This window comes from Bos indicus x Bos taurus, chromosome 29, assembly GCF_003369695.1.
Source record: "Bos indicus x Bos taurus breed Angus x Brahman F1 hybrid chromosome 29, Bos_hybrid_MaternalHap_v2.0, whole genome shotgun sequence".
NCBI classification, from domain to species: Eukaryota; Metazoa; Chordata; class Mammalia; order Artiodactyla; family Bovidae; genus Bos; species Bos indicus x Bos taurus.
Genome location: NC_040104.1, coordinates 6,109,169 through 6,124,203, shown reverse-complemented (window position 1 = coordinate 6,124,203; position 15,035 = coordinate 6,109,169). Strand labels below are relative to the sequence as shown.

At 58.5% G+C, this 15,035-nt stretch overlaps 1 protein-coding gene across 1 annotated transcript; it reads left to right on the top strand.

The window, feature by feature from the left end:
* The first annotated feature begins 4,482 nt into the window (after positions 1–4,482).
* On the top strand, positions 4,483–13,964 carry RHOD (ras homolog family member D). Its single transcript, XM_027532342.1, has 5 exons — positions 4,483–4,682; positions 9,320–9,407; positions 10,258–10,367; positions 12,741–12,875; positions 13,389–13,964. Exons 1-5 carry the CDS (start codon positions 4,551–4,553, stop codon positions 13,554–13,556), a joined length of 633 nt encoding a protein of 210 aa, XP_027388143.1. The 5' UTR covers positions 4,483–4,550; the 3' UTR covers positions 13,557–13,964.
* Positions 13,965–15,035: the final 1,071 nt, after the last annotated feature.

Genomic DNA, 15,035 nt, shown 5'->3' with positions numbered 1-15,035 from the left:
CCTGTCGCCTACGCCTGCAGACACCTGAAGGGCAGACCAAAAAGCCAAATGCACACTCGGGCTGGGCCACAGGGCTGCCTCACTCTCCACCCCTCCCACCCCACTATCAACCTTCCCGTCCCAGCCAGAGGGATCAGTAATAGCAAAGCAGGGACGAGAGGCCTGTGCCTCCAGCCCTGAGCTCCAGTTAAATGGCGACCGGAATTGTGTGGGTCTGGGGAGGCCAGACCCAAGGAAACTTAGGACAAGAAGCCCTTCTGGGTTCCACGTGCCACAGACTGAGTCTGCTGCTTACTTGTTGTGAGACAAATTCCTTCCCCTCAAGAGCCTCAATTTCCCCATCTGAAGAATGGGCATATTGGTCAAGAAGGTCTCTGAAGGCACCCGCACCCCCACATACCAGTTGTGGGATCTTGGGCAAATTATCTGTCTCCTTTGGGCCTCAGTTTCCTCATTCATCAAAGGAGGATAGGAATTAAACACATTTCATAGGAATTCTCCAAGCCAGAATACTAGAGTGGATAGCCTTTCCTTTCTCCAGGGAATCTTCCCAACCCAGGGATCGAATCCAGGTCTCCTGCGTTGCAGGAGGATTCTTTACCAGCTGAGCCACATAGGAAGCTCATGAAATGCGACAGGTCAAGTGTCTGGCACACAGTGGGTGCTCAGTAAACGTTGAGACCAAGGCTTTGGGTGGAGGGGTCCTGGAGCTCTGGGATCTGGTGTTTGGGATGAAAAGGACTTGCGGGGGGTACATTGGGAGGTTTGAAGAGCAAAGCATCTGTGTCCCCTGCCAAGACATCCCAAAGGGCAGGACGCAGGACCACGCCTCTGAAGTTCCACCTCCTCTGACACCCACTCCAGGTGCCTCCACCCGGCTCCATGAACGCCCCACACTGCAAGCCAGGAACACCAAGCAGTGCCCGCAGCCCTGCGTATTGTCGGTGCAGGGAGCAGAGTGGCCACACGGGGGCAGCAGAGACTCGGCCCCGACAGCAGGGAGTTCCGGTCTCACTGAGGACGGGGGTGGGCCGTCGGAAAATGGGGCAGATGGGCCAGGGCCATGGGGGGTCCTTGGAGCAGATGGGGGCCGGAGGGTAATCACCTGTCTGCTGACCCCGCGCTCAGGTCATGTTCTGAATTCACTCAGCCAAGCAACTGTTGTTTCTTCATTTATTTCTTTGGTTTATTCTTTTGCATCAGCCCATCTTCCTTTCTTTGTCTCTCCCTTGCTCCTTCACTTGCCTTCCTTTTCCCTGTTTGTCCAGCCAGTCAACTGGACATAACATCCTGAGCCACGGCTAGGTTCCAGTCTGGGGCAGGACTCCCATCTAGGGGACAGAGGTGGGTGGGCCTCAGTCCCTGCCACTGAGGTGCTCAGGGCTCGGCTGGGAGAGCCTGCTTGGCTATTACATTTGAAGGAAGGACTTCCGCCTCAGGCCGAGGACCTGGGGTCTGCAGGTCAATGACCCACTGAGCAGGGTGCTGGAGGATTCTGGGCCTGGGACTGCTGGGCCTCAAAGGGCTGTCACCCACAAGCTGGTGGTGAACAGCAGCCACAGAAAACTGTAAAACAGCAAACAGTACCCTTTTCAGGCCAACTGTGACCTGGGCCACCTCTTCATCCAAAACAAGCCCCAAGAAAACAGCACCATCCTGGGCCCAGCAATGTCTGAGATTTGGGGAAATTCCCTGGCAGCAGGGCAGACTCTCTGGCCAGTGACTAAATCTCCCTCTGGCAGAAGCAGGAGCATAGAGTGAGAGTGAACCCCTGGGTTTAACATCAGGGGACGTGGGTTGAAATCTTGGCTCAGGATCGTGCTAGCCTGACACAAGCCACTGCCTTTCTCTGAGCTTCAGTTCCCAGATCTGCAGAATGGGGGAATCCAATCCCTCACTCTGCCCAGCTCACAGTCTGAGCACTAGAGGAAATGATGCATATGAGGTGTGATGTTGGGAGAAAGCCCGGCTCTGCAGTCAGAACCGGGTTCCAGTTACAGCACTGCCTCACGCTGGCTGTGGATCTTAGACAAGAGCTTAAACCTCTTTGGGCCTCAAGTGCCCCATCTGTAAAATGGGGCTAACACTCCCCACCTGCTAGGGGACAGAAGAGCCTCCACATGGTCGGCAGTCCATTGATGGGCGCTGTTACTATTAGGAAATGTTCAGTGAAACTCTAAAGCATGACACACATCAAGAATGTCATTAGAGTGATTATCCCCATAGCAACAAAAGCCAAACACCTCTGCCTGACTCTTAGCTCCCTCCACCCCTAGTCTGGCCCCACCTGCCTCCCAGCCTTGCCACCCAACGCCTGATGACAGCAGTCATCAGGGGAGCCTAGGGGATGACGAGGCCGACAGCTGGTTGTTGGGGGTGGGGTTCCTCCCCACCACTCCTTGGGGCGGGGAGCCCTGATCAGTGGCTACACACCCAGTCCGGTGCCAAGTCACTGCCCAGCCCTTTGGCAGTTTCGGGGAGGAAGGGGCAACTGACGGGTGGGAGGGGAAGTCCTGGGGTGCTCCCTCCATCCAGGTGAGGCTTCATTCGGCCTGCTGACTGTGGCCCTGGCTGAGCCTGGAACAGGAGTCAGCGGCCTGGACTCTGCTGCTCAGCAGAGGGGTGGTGACTCTTGACCTAGCTGCCTCTTTGGGCCATGGTGAGGTTTAAGGGGGCTGAGAGTGGTTTTTCACCTCCTGGCTTTGAACTGCTTGAGGAATGATGTCATGACCTGTGTGGGGGAAGGTGAAAAACCCCGAGACTCCTGCCCTCTGTTTCTCTGAGCTTCAGTGGAAACAGTCCATGATCTGGGGCGGCCTTTGTGCCCATCTTATAAATATATATTTCAATTCTGGCTGCTAATAGGAGTAGGAGGCCTTCCCAGATGTCACTAGTGGTAAAGAATCTACCTGCCAATCCAGAAGACGACGCAGTTGGATTCCTGGGTCAGAAAGGTCCCTCAGAGGAGGAAAATGGCAACCCACTCCAGTATTCTTGCCTGAAAAATTCCATGGACAGAGGAGCCTGGCGGGCCACAGTCCATGGGTTCACACGATCGAGTGACTGAGCACGCGTAACTGGAGTAGGCGGTCAGGTGACAGGGAGTTTCCAGTTCAATTCGGTATTAATTCCTGGCACCCAAAGTGCTCCACTATCCAGGCCCCATTTAATCCTCAGATTCACCCCCAGGACCAGCTCCCTCATCCAACCTCACCCTTCATCATAGGGAAGAACTGCAGCACCCCCCGCCCCCCGCCCCCGCCACTGCAAACAACCCCCCACACACACCTCTATACCTTACACATGCTGTCCGCTCAGTTTGGAACCCTCTTCTCTTCCCCCATCTAACTGCATTTCGCTTTTTCCTCAAGACTCTGGCCCCTCTCTCGAACCACCCCCAGCCTGAGTGTGGGGCCCTCTTCCTGTCTCTCGTCCACTGCCTGTCCCTGCCACGGCTGGAGCTCTCATCACACTGATATGTCCCTCTTGTCTCCCGTTCTAGGCTGTGAGAGACGTTTTTTTTTTTGTCTGCATCACGTCTTAGTTGCAGCATGCAGGGTCTTTCGTTGTGGCGCGAGGGGCTTAGTCGCCCCACATGTGGGATCTTAAGTTCCCCACCCAGGGATTGAACTCACATCCCTAGCATTGGAAGGCAGATTCTCAATCACTGAACCACCAGGGAAGTCCCTGTGAGAGACTTGAGCTTCTGCAGTTCAGGGTCCCCAAGCCCTTGAGCACAGGAAATAGCAAGAATTATACATGGCATCACCACCATGTACCGGACCCTGCTCTAAGCACTTTACAGATGGAAGGTTCCATCGCTTTCACCAGGCCATGCCCCAGGCAGAGGGGAGACCCACTGCTAGTGAGACTTCCTGGTACTGGCTGGGGGAGGGGAGGTCCAGCTGGCAGTGCCACGGACTCACCCATAAGGGCCTGCCCGGGTCACCCCCTTCCCACCTTTCCTGGAACACCTGCAGGAGGGCTGTGGGGTGTTCTGTCTCCAGGGAGATGGGGGGAAGGGATGCATATTCATTCATTCACTCATTCATTCATCCACCAAAAGTCACCAGTTCCTGCTCCGGGCCCGCAGAGACTAGGCACTAGGGACCCCGTCCCTGCCCCCCACCAAGCTGGTGGGCCAACAGGGCTGACCCCCACCTCCCTGCTCGGCGAGAAGTGGGCCAGGAGCCTCGTCTGTCCCCGTCCATGGGGTCACTGCCCAACTACGAGTCTTCTCCGCATCAGACCGGGGTGCGCTCCTGAGGGACCTAGGCCGATCTGGGTCCTCCACTTCCTGCACCCTGAGGGCCCCACAGAGCAGAGATTCAAGAAGAGTTTGTCTCGGGCCGCCTGGGTCCCGGGCCGTGGGACGGCAGGGGCAGGGCCGCGGAATGTGCCCGGCCGGCCCCTCACCTGGGCCGCCCGCCGCCCGCACTTCCTCCCGCCGCCCCGCCCCTTCCACATTCCTGCCCCGCCGGCCCCGCGGCCGCCGCTCCGCGCGCCCCGGCCCTGCCTCCCTCCCTCCCTCCGTCCCTCCGCGCCCCGCGATGAAGGCGGCCCAGGCCCCGAGCGAGGAGGCGCCGGGCGGCGCGCGGTCGGTCAAGGTGGTCCTCGTGGGCGACGGCGGCTGCGGGAAGACGTCACTGCTGATGGTCTTCGCGGAGGGGGCCTTCCCCGAGGTGAGTGCGGCCCCCGGCGCCTCCTGCCCCCCGAGGAGGGAGGGACAGGCGCCCATCCTGCCTCCCCGCGCAGAGCCTGGGGTCCAAGGCAGCTCTCACCGTGCCCCCAGGAGTGACTCAGTGGCATCGTCTGTAAAGTGCCAAGAACGGCACCTACCCGGGGGAGGTGTGCCGGGGCACTGACTTGGGCGGCCTGGGGACGTTGTGGGTCCTAAGAGAACCCTCGGTGGCACCCCTTGGCTAAGAGGACTGACCACTCTGGGTTGGTGAAGCTAGATCTCCTGGCTTCAAATCCTGGCTTCGGGACTCACAGCTGTGTGCCCTCAGGCAGGCCCCTTACCCTCTCTGTGCCTGTTGGCTCAACTGCATAATAGGAATAGCTGTGGTGCCCAGCTCTCAGGGTCGCAGCAATGAGTGAGTTCACACAAGTCAGGGGCTGAGCTGCAGCAGGAAGGACCCACTGAAAAGTGGCAAACGTTCTTCTTGGGAGACATCGCGTCTTCACCCAGCTCTTGCCCCTATGATGGCTGTCCTGTGGGCTCAGCCTTAGAGGGTCAGAACACAACCACCTCGTCAGACAGCTGGGTTGGCACCTCAGTCTCCCCCAGCTGGGGGCCACCGTGCCTTGCTCAGCCTCTGTGAGCCTCCGATCCCTCATGAGACCTCCCTGGGTGGAGAGACCCAAGGGTGGTGGTGAGGTAGCATTAAGGCAAGGCTAAGACATGGCCCCGGGTGGTACCTGGCATGTCGTCGATGCCTGGGCACGTGGACTGTCTTTCCCCCACCAGCATGCCCACCGCCTGTCCAGGAGGATTTGTCAGCCCCAGGGCAGGGTGAGACCCACCCACTGTGTGCCCCCTCAGCCCAGTTCCCCTGGAGCCCATGGGTCCCCTTGCAGCACCACCGCCCCCTCCAGTGGATCCCTGCACCCTCCGACCCGGGGGGACGGGGGGGGGGGGTGGGAGTTGGATGGGGGAGGCTGGGGAGACCGGGCCTGCTAACGGAGTCAGCCTTTCTTTCCACTGTGGCAGCATCAAGCCAACTCTTGCTTTGTGGTTTTGGGAGCTGACGTCACGTCCTTTGGCCACTCACTTTTTTTTTTTAGTTGGGGGGAGGGATGTGTTTCCGGGCCCCCAGATGCTGCCTGTGAGAACCCAAACCCAACAATTATGGCAGAGTTGCGGGGAGCTCCACAGAGAAGCTGGGCGACCTGAGGCCTGGGAAAGGGGCCTGTGAGAGGGGCCTGGATGGATGGGGGTGAGGGGGTGGGGGTACCTCATTGCCACTGTCCTGGGCTCTGAGACATCCTCAAGGGTGAGACCCATCCCGACTGCAGAGGCTGCAGTGTGGAAATAGGCGTTTCTGGCTGATGTGAACGAAGTGTGTGTTGAAGGGTGAAGGACACTCGGGATAGCCAGGGAAAGGGAGCACACGCCTGTCACCAGGGGGCCGGCCTGCCACCGGTCCTCCCGTTTGGAGACCCGCATTCCCAGGGACCCGTCTGCCTCCAGGCACAAGAGAGACACTTCATTTAAAGAAGCACAAGATCTGAGAGCGGAAAAGGCCTTCAGTTTATAGCTGGAAAGACAGTGGCCGGAGAGAAGAGTCTGGCCTCGGGGCACAGGGCCCGCCTGTGAGAGCCCTGGCCTAGAACCCAGGTCTTCCTGGCCGTGACCAGGATATCCTCCGCAGCCCAGAGCTTTGCGAGCCAGAGCAGCCTCCTCCTGTCCTGGCCTTGGACGCCTCCTCTTGACAGCCCTGCAAGCCCGGGGAGCCAACAGCTAGGAGACTTGGGATCCCACATGCCAGGCCTCCTGCCTGCAGTGAAGAGCAGGCTGGGATCTGGAGGGCCTCAGGGGTCTGGAGGGCTTCAGTGAGCCTTGTCTGGCTGTGGCCTGACCTTGAGTTCAGGGCTGGAGAGTAGAGAGAAAGCTCCCGAGGCAGGGGGACTCCTAGCCGGGCACTGGCCCCTGACACTTAGGGCAACAACCACAACCGCAGGGCCAGAAGCCCAGGGCCCCCACAGCAGGGTCAGGGTGGAACAGGGCAGGGCACGCCAGCTGACCTTCCAGGGCCAGCCGGGTTCTTCCTGGCCCCCGGCAGGGACTCCCATGAGTGTGCTTCCCCGGGGAAACTCCTGGGTCTCCTCTCTGGAGCTGTGTCTCCCATGCTATCATGGTCCATCTGTCTGTCTGTGAGCGCTGTGCGGTCAGACCCAAGCATGAGTCATCTGCCCTGGTCTAGCTGGGTCCAGCCCTGTCTTTCTGCAGGAGGACGCCGCAGATAAGATTAGGTGCTTATTGGTCCTGCAGGCAGAGAGTGACCCTGCCTGGGGGGGTCCAAAGAACAAGACAGAAGGTGTCGATGGAGTCTGCGGGATGACATTCCAGAGGGGAGAACCCAGTCCCACTCCGTGAATGGGGCTTTCCTGCTCAGCTCTGGTGCCAGGGGCTAGAGTGGGTGACCTCAGGAGAGACAGGTGAGGAGGGTCAGAGCCTAGCTCCTGGAGCCTGAGAGACCTGGCCCCATCCTCAGCCATCTGTCTAGTATGTTACCGTGGGCCAGTCACTTCCCCTCTCTGGGCCTCAGTGTCTTCAACAGGAAAATGTGGTGAGGGGAACTTCCCTGGCGGTCCAGTGGTTAGAACCACACGCTGTCACTGCGGGAGACGCAGGTTCAATCCTTGGTCAAGGAACTAAGATCCCACATGTGGAGTGAGGCCAAAAAAGAGAAAATGGAGATAGTGTCGACTTTCTAAGGTTACCAGGATCAGAGATGGTGCAGGTAAAGAGCCTCGCAGAGCAGATCCCTCGAGAATGTGGGTGACGGTGTTATCTCCACAGACACTTGCAGAGTCCAGAAGCGTGGCTCCCAAGAACTTCACGGCAGGTCGCCCTGCGCCTCAGATCAGGAGGGGTCCTGCCACGGTGGGCAGCCCAGCTGGGAGCTCTACAGATGTCAGCACCTCCACGGTGACAGGCTGGGGAGGGGCTGGGGAAGGGGCACCTCCTGGAGGGGTGGATGCTGCCCCTGGCGCCCAGTTTCCTAAGCGGTGGGCGTTTGACCTCGCCTGCCAGCCGGCCTTCGCTGTCACATACAGATACTCGCCTCCTTTAACCAGCGAGGGCACTGGCCCAAGGTCACACAGTGAGTGCTAGAGCCCGTCCTAAGCCAGGTGCATCTCATTCCAAAGCCTGTGCTCCTTGGACTTCTCTCGTGGTCCAGTGGTTAAGACTCTACTCTTCCATCACAGGAGGTGCAGGTTCGATCCCTCGTTGGGGAACTAAGATCCTACATGCTGTGTGGCACAGCCAAAAAAAAAAGAAAGCCAGCACTCATAGCCACCATGGCACATGTCACACTGTCCCCTACCAGGCCTGAGAGGAGGGGGCAAGGAGGGGGCATGGGAAGGAGGGGGCAGCCCTAATCTGAGTAGAGGAAGTGCCAGTGACTAGAGTCCAGGGTGGCTGACCCCAGGGCCATCCTTGACTTCTCCATCCTGCCTGGTTGCCTGCTCTGTGACCCACCTTTCTCCCCACCCTCCCCACCGCCGCTTCCTAAGTGCCCTTGAAGGACGTTGCTGACCCTCTGCTAAGGGACTGCCCTTCCCAGTGGCCAGGCCCTGACTCAGAGGACCAGCACGCAGGCAGCCTTGAAGTCCTCCTGAGTCACGGGCAGGTGGGGGCCCCGCCTGGCATGGGAAGAGGGAAAAACAGGGTCCCCCCGGGCTATGGTCCCACTGCCCAGCCCTGAGCAAGGGGGCAAGACTTGGCTACCCAGAAGGCAAGGGGGCCAGCATGCCACTTGGTGCAAAGGGCTTGTGGTGTGAAAACCTGCCCCCTGTTGCTCGGCTCCCCTCTGCACAAGCTCCCCTCTTCCTTCCTGCACTTGTGTAAAAGCCCCTCCTGCTCCCACTCATCTGGCCTTTGTGGAGAGGGGGCAAGCTCAGGCTTAGCGGGCCTGGGGTGGAGGGGCCCCTGGCCGGGTGACCTCCACCTGGGGCCAGGCAGGGCAGGTAAGAGAGACAGAAATGGGAGCATCCTGGTTGGATTATGAGAGGTTGAGAGGCAAAAGAGGGGACTCCCCCACCCCCGAAAGCTAGGAGCTCCCCAGGCTAGGCAGTGAGTCTCTATTACTTGTTCCTGAATGTCCAAAATCAGACCCGGAGAAGGTGCTCGTGAATGAATGAATGAATGAATAAGTGAATGAACAAACGTAGGTTAATGTCATTCTAGGAGGCAGGGACAGCAGGAAGGAAGGCTCAGAAATGGGACAGTCTGGATGAGGACAAAGATAAAAATAGCGGTCCTGGCACCTGTAGAATGTTAGTCTGTACCAGGCCCTGGGCTCGGGGCTCCATGTGAAGCTCCTTACAGCAGCACCTGCGGTGGGTGCTCCAGGAGACCCACTGTACAGTCTCAGAGGGGCCCAGGGAGGTTCAGTGCCTCGACGGGGCAGGGGGCACACAGCTGCAAAGTGGCCGCAACGCCACCAGCCAGCTCCCTCCCAGAAACCATCCGCTCTGCTGACTGCCAAAGGGGCTGTGCCGCGCGCATTCGTGGGCTCTGACCTGGTTGCCAGGACCACCGCCCTTCAGAAGCTGCCCTCTTAACCACCCCCAACCCCTTCTTCCCCAGAGCTACACCCCCACGGTGTTTGAGCGGCTCGGCGTGAATCTGCAGGTGAAGGGCAAACCCATCCACCTCCAAATCTGGGACACGGCAGGTGGGTGCAGGGCTGGGGGAGGGGCAGGGTGGGAGGAGGGACCCCACCCCCTTCCTTCTGAACCAGGGAGGCCAAGCAGTCTCCAGGGGACAGGTGTCAGCCTGAACCCTCCTCACTGTAGCCCCCTGACCCAGAGCAGCCAACGGGGTCCTGGAGACGAGGCGGAACTCTTGGCTCTCAAGAGGCAGACTGTTTCTGGCCTCCTGAGCGTTCCACCCTGGCTTTAGCTCCTATAAGATTATTCGACCTTGACTTCTGACCCCCAGCCTCCTGACCTTGCCCACAAGAAGGTTCAGAGTCCAGTACATCAGAACTCAAAGCTAGGAGACTTCCCTGGCAGGCCAGTAGTTAACGACTGTGCCTTCCACTGCAGGGCCTGGGTTTGATCCCTGGTCAGGGAACTAAGATCCCACAGGTCAAAAAAAAAAAAAAGAATTCAAAGCCAAACTCAGGGAATCCCACAACCCCCTTACCTTGTTGGGCTGTGACATCTTGGCCCAGGTCCCGCCTGCCTCTTTCTTCTCATCCCCCAGCTCCCCCAAGCCTAGGGCAAAGCAGGTTTCTGAGTGGGGGCCTCAGAAACCCCCTACTCCTGCCAGAGCAGGGCTCTCTCAGCAAGTGGTCTCACACAGGCGGGGGCTGGCACATCCCACAGGCCGGCCAGGGGGACACGGCCCCAAGGGGATCATTCACGGGCTGGACTCTGAGGCACGGAACTAGGCCCTGGTCTAGTTCACCCGCTCAGCTCACACCCTCCCCTGGTCTTGGTTGGGGTGACCTCTCTGATGTTGGGGACGTGCTGACAGTGGGCAGGAGATCTGGAGGGAGTGACCGCCCCCCACCCTACCAGGGCAAGTGGACTATGACCGCCTGCGGCCCCTGTTCTACCCTGATGCCAGCGTCCTGCTCCTCTGCTTTGATGTCACCAGTCCACACAGCTTCGACAACATCTCTAACCGGGTAGGTGGCAGCGGGGTGGAGGTGGGGATGGACAGGGAGGCAAAACCCCATAGCCAGGCCACTCCGCTCCGCCCCTGCCCTGGACCCAGCTGACTGTCAGAACCTGGCAGGCCCTGGATGATGTGTGGTCCAATGTGTTTGGCGTAACCGTGGGGAAACGGAGGTCCAGAGCGGCTTACCCAAGGTCCCACAGGGATCTGGTGGCAGGGTCTGGACGAGATTCTGACTCCCCATCCAGTACTTCCTGCCTGCCCATGCTGCAGACTCAGAATGCTGAGGCCTTTCCACCATGACTCTGCCTAAGGATGCAGGGCGACCCAGAGACCCCTGCCTCTCCCCAGCCCCGGCCTGTCCGAGGTCACAGGAACTGCCAGCCTCCCGCAACGTGGCCGCTGGCTCCCAGTGGCCGCCCAGGACATCCGCTGATCATGGTAGAGGTCCCCAGGGCTGCTCACAGGTGGTGGGGACATGGTCCCTGGAGTTCCTCTGTTCCAGCCAGCAGCTCCTACCGCCAGCGCCTCCAGGCGTGTGTGAAGGGCGTGCTCCAGGGTCCGTCAGAGCACAACCAGTGACAGCTGTAGTAACAATAACCACAACGACGGCAGTGTTTACTGAGGACTTAATACGGGCAGGTACAGTTCTGGGCACTGACATACTTACTTAGCTAACCTAGAAATGTTATAGAGGAGCTTCCCTGGTGGTCTAGTGATTAACACTCTGCACTTCTACTGCAGAGGGCGCAGGTTCAATCCCTGGTTGGGGAACTTAGATCCTGCATACCCCACAGTATAACCAGAAAGTGGAAAAAAACAAAAACAAACAATTTACGGAGCAGATACTATCATTCCCAGACCGGGGCCCTTGCTCCAAGATACGCATCTATTAACGTGGTAACCCTGGGACTTGAACCAGTCTGCTCCATGCAGACTGGTATGCATTTGGAAGGTACCTCTATGTGCCAGGACTGTTCTAGGCACCAAGGCTGGGACCAGGGTACCGGCAGAGGGGATGGTGAGAGGTGAGTGGGTACCGAATCTGGAAGGTAGAACCAAACCACCAGGGTTTGCAGATGGATTGGACATGGGTGGGAGAGAGACATTTGCTCAGAGCGCCTGGAAGGTAGACTTGCCATTTCCCAAGACGAGGAGGAGCAGGCTGAGGGCAGGGAGGTGGGCAGTGGAGGCCCCTTGGACATCCCAGTGGAGGGGCAGGCAGAAGTCTGAGTCTGCGGTTCCTGAGAGAGGACAGGGCTGGGCAGATCCATTTAGGAGCTGCTGGTGGGGAAGAGCTGTGGATTGGGGGTGGGAGGCGGAGGGGAGCTGTCACCTGGAGACCTGAGGACAACCAGGAGTGTGGGGCCCTGGGGCACCATGCCAACCAGCTTTCGGAGGATGGAATGATCGCTGATGCCAGGGCTTAGCTAGGACGAGGTCTGATGAGATGCCCTGTTGGACTTAGCAAAGCAGCGTCAGAGAGAAGACCCTTGTCAAGGGCAGTTTTGCGGATGGGAGGGTCGCTGGGACCCCACACAGGCCCCATATGTCTCCAGAAGCCAGACAGTTTGATGCCGGTTTTCCCCGAAACTGAGCTGGCGTGCGCTGCTGGTTCCAGGCTCCTGGGTTATAGTCCAGACTGAAATAACCCAGCCGTGAGGCCTCGCATTCCAGAGAGCAGCTGGCAGGACAGGAGTGCCCCCTCCGAAAGGCCAACAGCTGCTGCAAGCATTTCGTGAGCTGCTTTAGTTTTAGAGCCTCACTATTTATTTACGAATGTTGCCCCACTGGGGAGATGGTCCTGGGACCCCTTACCTTGCAGAGGTAGGGTTCTAGAGTAGGTGGGGACAGGGCTCTGGGCGCTAACCTCTGGGTTCAAATTCTAACACTTCCGGTCTTGTGACCAAGGCCAAGTTACAGAGCCTCTCTGCGCCTCAGTGAGTGCATCTGTGCAGTGGGACTGATGATAGAACTTGCCTCACAGAGACAGGGGCTTCGTGTGCTCATTATGTGTAAAGTCTTAGCCTGGCTTGGAGTACCTTGTCTTCTTAGTGCCAGTGAGTTGTTCCTTTGCTCAGTCGCTCAGTCATGTCTGACTCTTTGCAGCCCCATGGACTGTAACCCGCCAGTGTCCTCTGTCCATGGAATTCTCCAGGCAAGAATACTGGAGCAGGTTGCCATTTCCTTCTTCAGGGGATCTTCCCTGACCCAGGGATTGAACCCATGTCTCCTGCATCGGCACTGCATTACCACTAGCGCCAAGAGTACTCCCTAAGCTGGCTGTGCTAAGTATCGTTGTCAGAGTTTACCCGGAGTTCAGGACAGCAGCCCACTCCCCTGATGGCTCACACACGTGTCCTCACCACCCCTCTCCCCCCAGTGGTACCCAGAGGTGAATCACTTCTGCAAGGAGGTGCCCATCATCGTCGTGGGCTGCAAGACCGACCTGCGCAAGGACAAGATGCTGGTGAAGAAGCTGCGGAAAAACGGGTTGGAACCTGTGACCTACCACAGGGTAGGAGACGCAGCCTAGGGTGGGGTGGGGTGGGGGGCAGGAGAGGGCACCCCTGGGAGGATGCCACTCTGGCCCAGCCTCTCAGCACACACAGGATGTGGAGCAGGGTGGGGGGTGTTTGGGAAGCAGACGTGGTCAAGAACTGCCAGGCTTGGAAGTTTCCAGTGAGGATGGAGAGCAAGTGGAGTGCACATCAGATGGTCCTGCCCCCCTACTTCACAGCCAGGGGGACCCCTCCAACTCTTTAGTCTGCAGGCCCCTCTCTGTGGTACGCCTGGGTCAGGCTGGGAAGGTAATTAGTTGGTACCTGGAGAGGCAGAGACCTGGCCGAGAACTGAGGCAGGAAACTGTGTGAACCCATCAGGGTGCTTGGTCAGGCCAGGGGGCAGGAGCTGAGGGCGCCCTAGGAGAGCACGTCTGGGGTGGCAAGGGGCCCGGTGGGGGAGGGGGTGGCTGGACGCGAGGCCCCCGGCAGTGGCCAGCTGACAGCAGCCCTGTCTCACTCTCTGCTAGGGCCAGGAGATGGCGCGGGCCGTGGGCGCCGTGGCCTACCTCGAATGCTCGGCTCTGCTCCAGGAGAACGTCCACGCCGTCTTCCAGGAGGCAGCCGAGGTGGCCCTCAGCAGCCGCGGTCGCAACTTCTGGAGGCGGATCACCCGGAGCTTTTGTGTGGTGACCTGAGGGCCTGGGGCCCTCCCCGCCCGACTGCCCTGGCAGCACAGGAAGGAGCTGGTTGCTGACCTTCTGCCCAGTTGGCTGGGCCGGACCCAGTCCCCAGGCTGTGACCACCGAACTGTACCTCAAACAGATGGGCACCCCTGAGGCCAGCCCCCCTGACCCTGGGGCTGGGATCCTGGATTGCAGCAAAACCCCTCTGAGGCCTGAGGAAGGGGGGTCCCAGGCTCACCAGTCCTATGGAGGGCTGGTCCTGGAGACCCCTGACTCACTCCCATCTCCCAGCCCTGGACCACACATCCTGGAGCCGCCTGTGTGCCCTGGCGCCACCTTGTGGCTCTTCTTAGGGCTGTACCACCTCCCCCGCCCTTCACCCTGCCCATCCCAGCGGTAAACACGTTCAGATGACATCACTTGTCCGTTGCATCATGCCTCTTGTTTTGAAATGCCTTTACACACGTGTTCCATGTGGGATAAAAGCACACCCTGTGTAGGCACTGGGTCCAGTATGACTACCTGGATCCAAACCAGGCTATCACTTTAGGACCTTGGGCAAGTTACCTGGGCCTCTTGCCTGTGAAAGAGGCGGGTGCCTGGCACACAGAGGGTGCTCACAAAAGGTTCACAAGTATCGCTTTTATTTATGATAAATACAATAGATATTATTCCATGGGTGTAATGTACATAGTACAGTCTATAATATTGTACAGAGTTCTCCAGAGAAACAGAACCAATGGGATATATATTCAGAGAGTGATTTTAAGGAATCGGCTTAAAAACACAATTTTGAGGACTGACAAGTCCGAAACCTGTAGGACAGGTTGGAGGTCGATGTTGGATGTTGCTGTCCTGAGTCTGAATTCTGAAGGGCAGCAGGCTGGAAATTTCAGGCAGGGTTTCTGTGTTGCTGACCTGAGGCAGAATTCCTTCTTCCTTGGGAAACCTCAGTCTCTTCTCTTAAGACCTTCTAAGACCTTTGACTGATTGTGTGCGGTCCACCCACACAGAACCAGCCACTAACACCCACCTGCTCAGTTTCATTAGAAACAGCTCCAGGGGTGGGACTGCTTCCTCCAGGTGAGGGCTCCTGGCTCAGGTTACAGAGCTGAGCTGAGACAGGGGGAGTGATGTTAGGGATCTGCTCAGAAAACCCCACCTGGATTACAGGCTCTACTCCAGGGTCTTAACATAAGCTGCTCAGGGGTGGGAAACAACTTCCTGGCCTAGATTTCTGGCCTGGTTGCTCCTCCCCCAAGCCCACTCCAGCCCAGAATGTTCTTTCTCTTCTCCCCTTCCTGCCCTCCCCAACCCAGTGAGCCAAGCCCAGCTCGCACATTTCTGATTTCCCGAAATGTGAGTCCCTGCAACCCTTGGTAGTTATTTTGCAAAGAAGCTTGTCACACTGACATTTTGCACCAGACCTGGGCATCCCTGAAGAAGGCTGTCTGTCTCCCTCATCCCTTTCTTGGGGATGTGGCTTGGCCC

Excerpts from the sequence above, each read along its gene's own strand:
- RHOD (XM_027532342.1), top strand. The coding sequence starts at position 4,551 with ATGAAGGCGGCCCAGGCCCCGAGCGAGGAGGCGCCGGGCGGCGCGCGG. Across the intron at positions 4,683-9,319 it reads CGGAGGGGGCCTTCCCCGAG|AGCTACACCCCCACGGTGTT; the intron begins GTGAGTGCGGCC and ends CTTCTTCCCCAG. Across the intron at positions 10,368-12,740 it reads TCGACAACATCTCTAACCGG|TGGTACCCAGAGGTGAATCA; the intron begins GTAGGTGGCAGC and ends CTCTCCCCCCAG.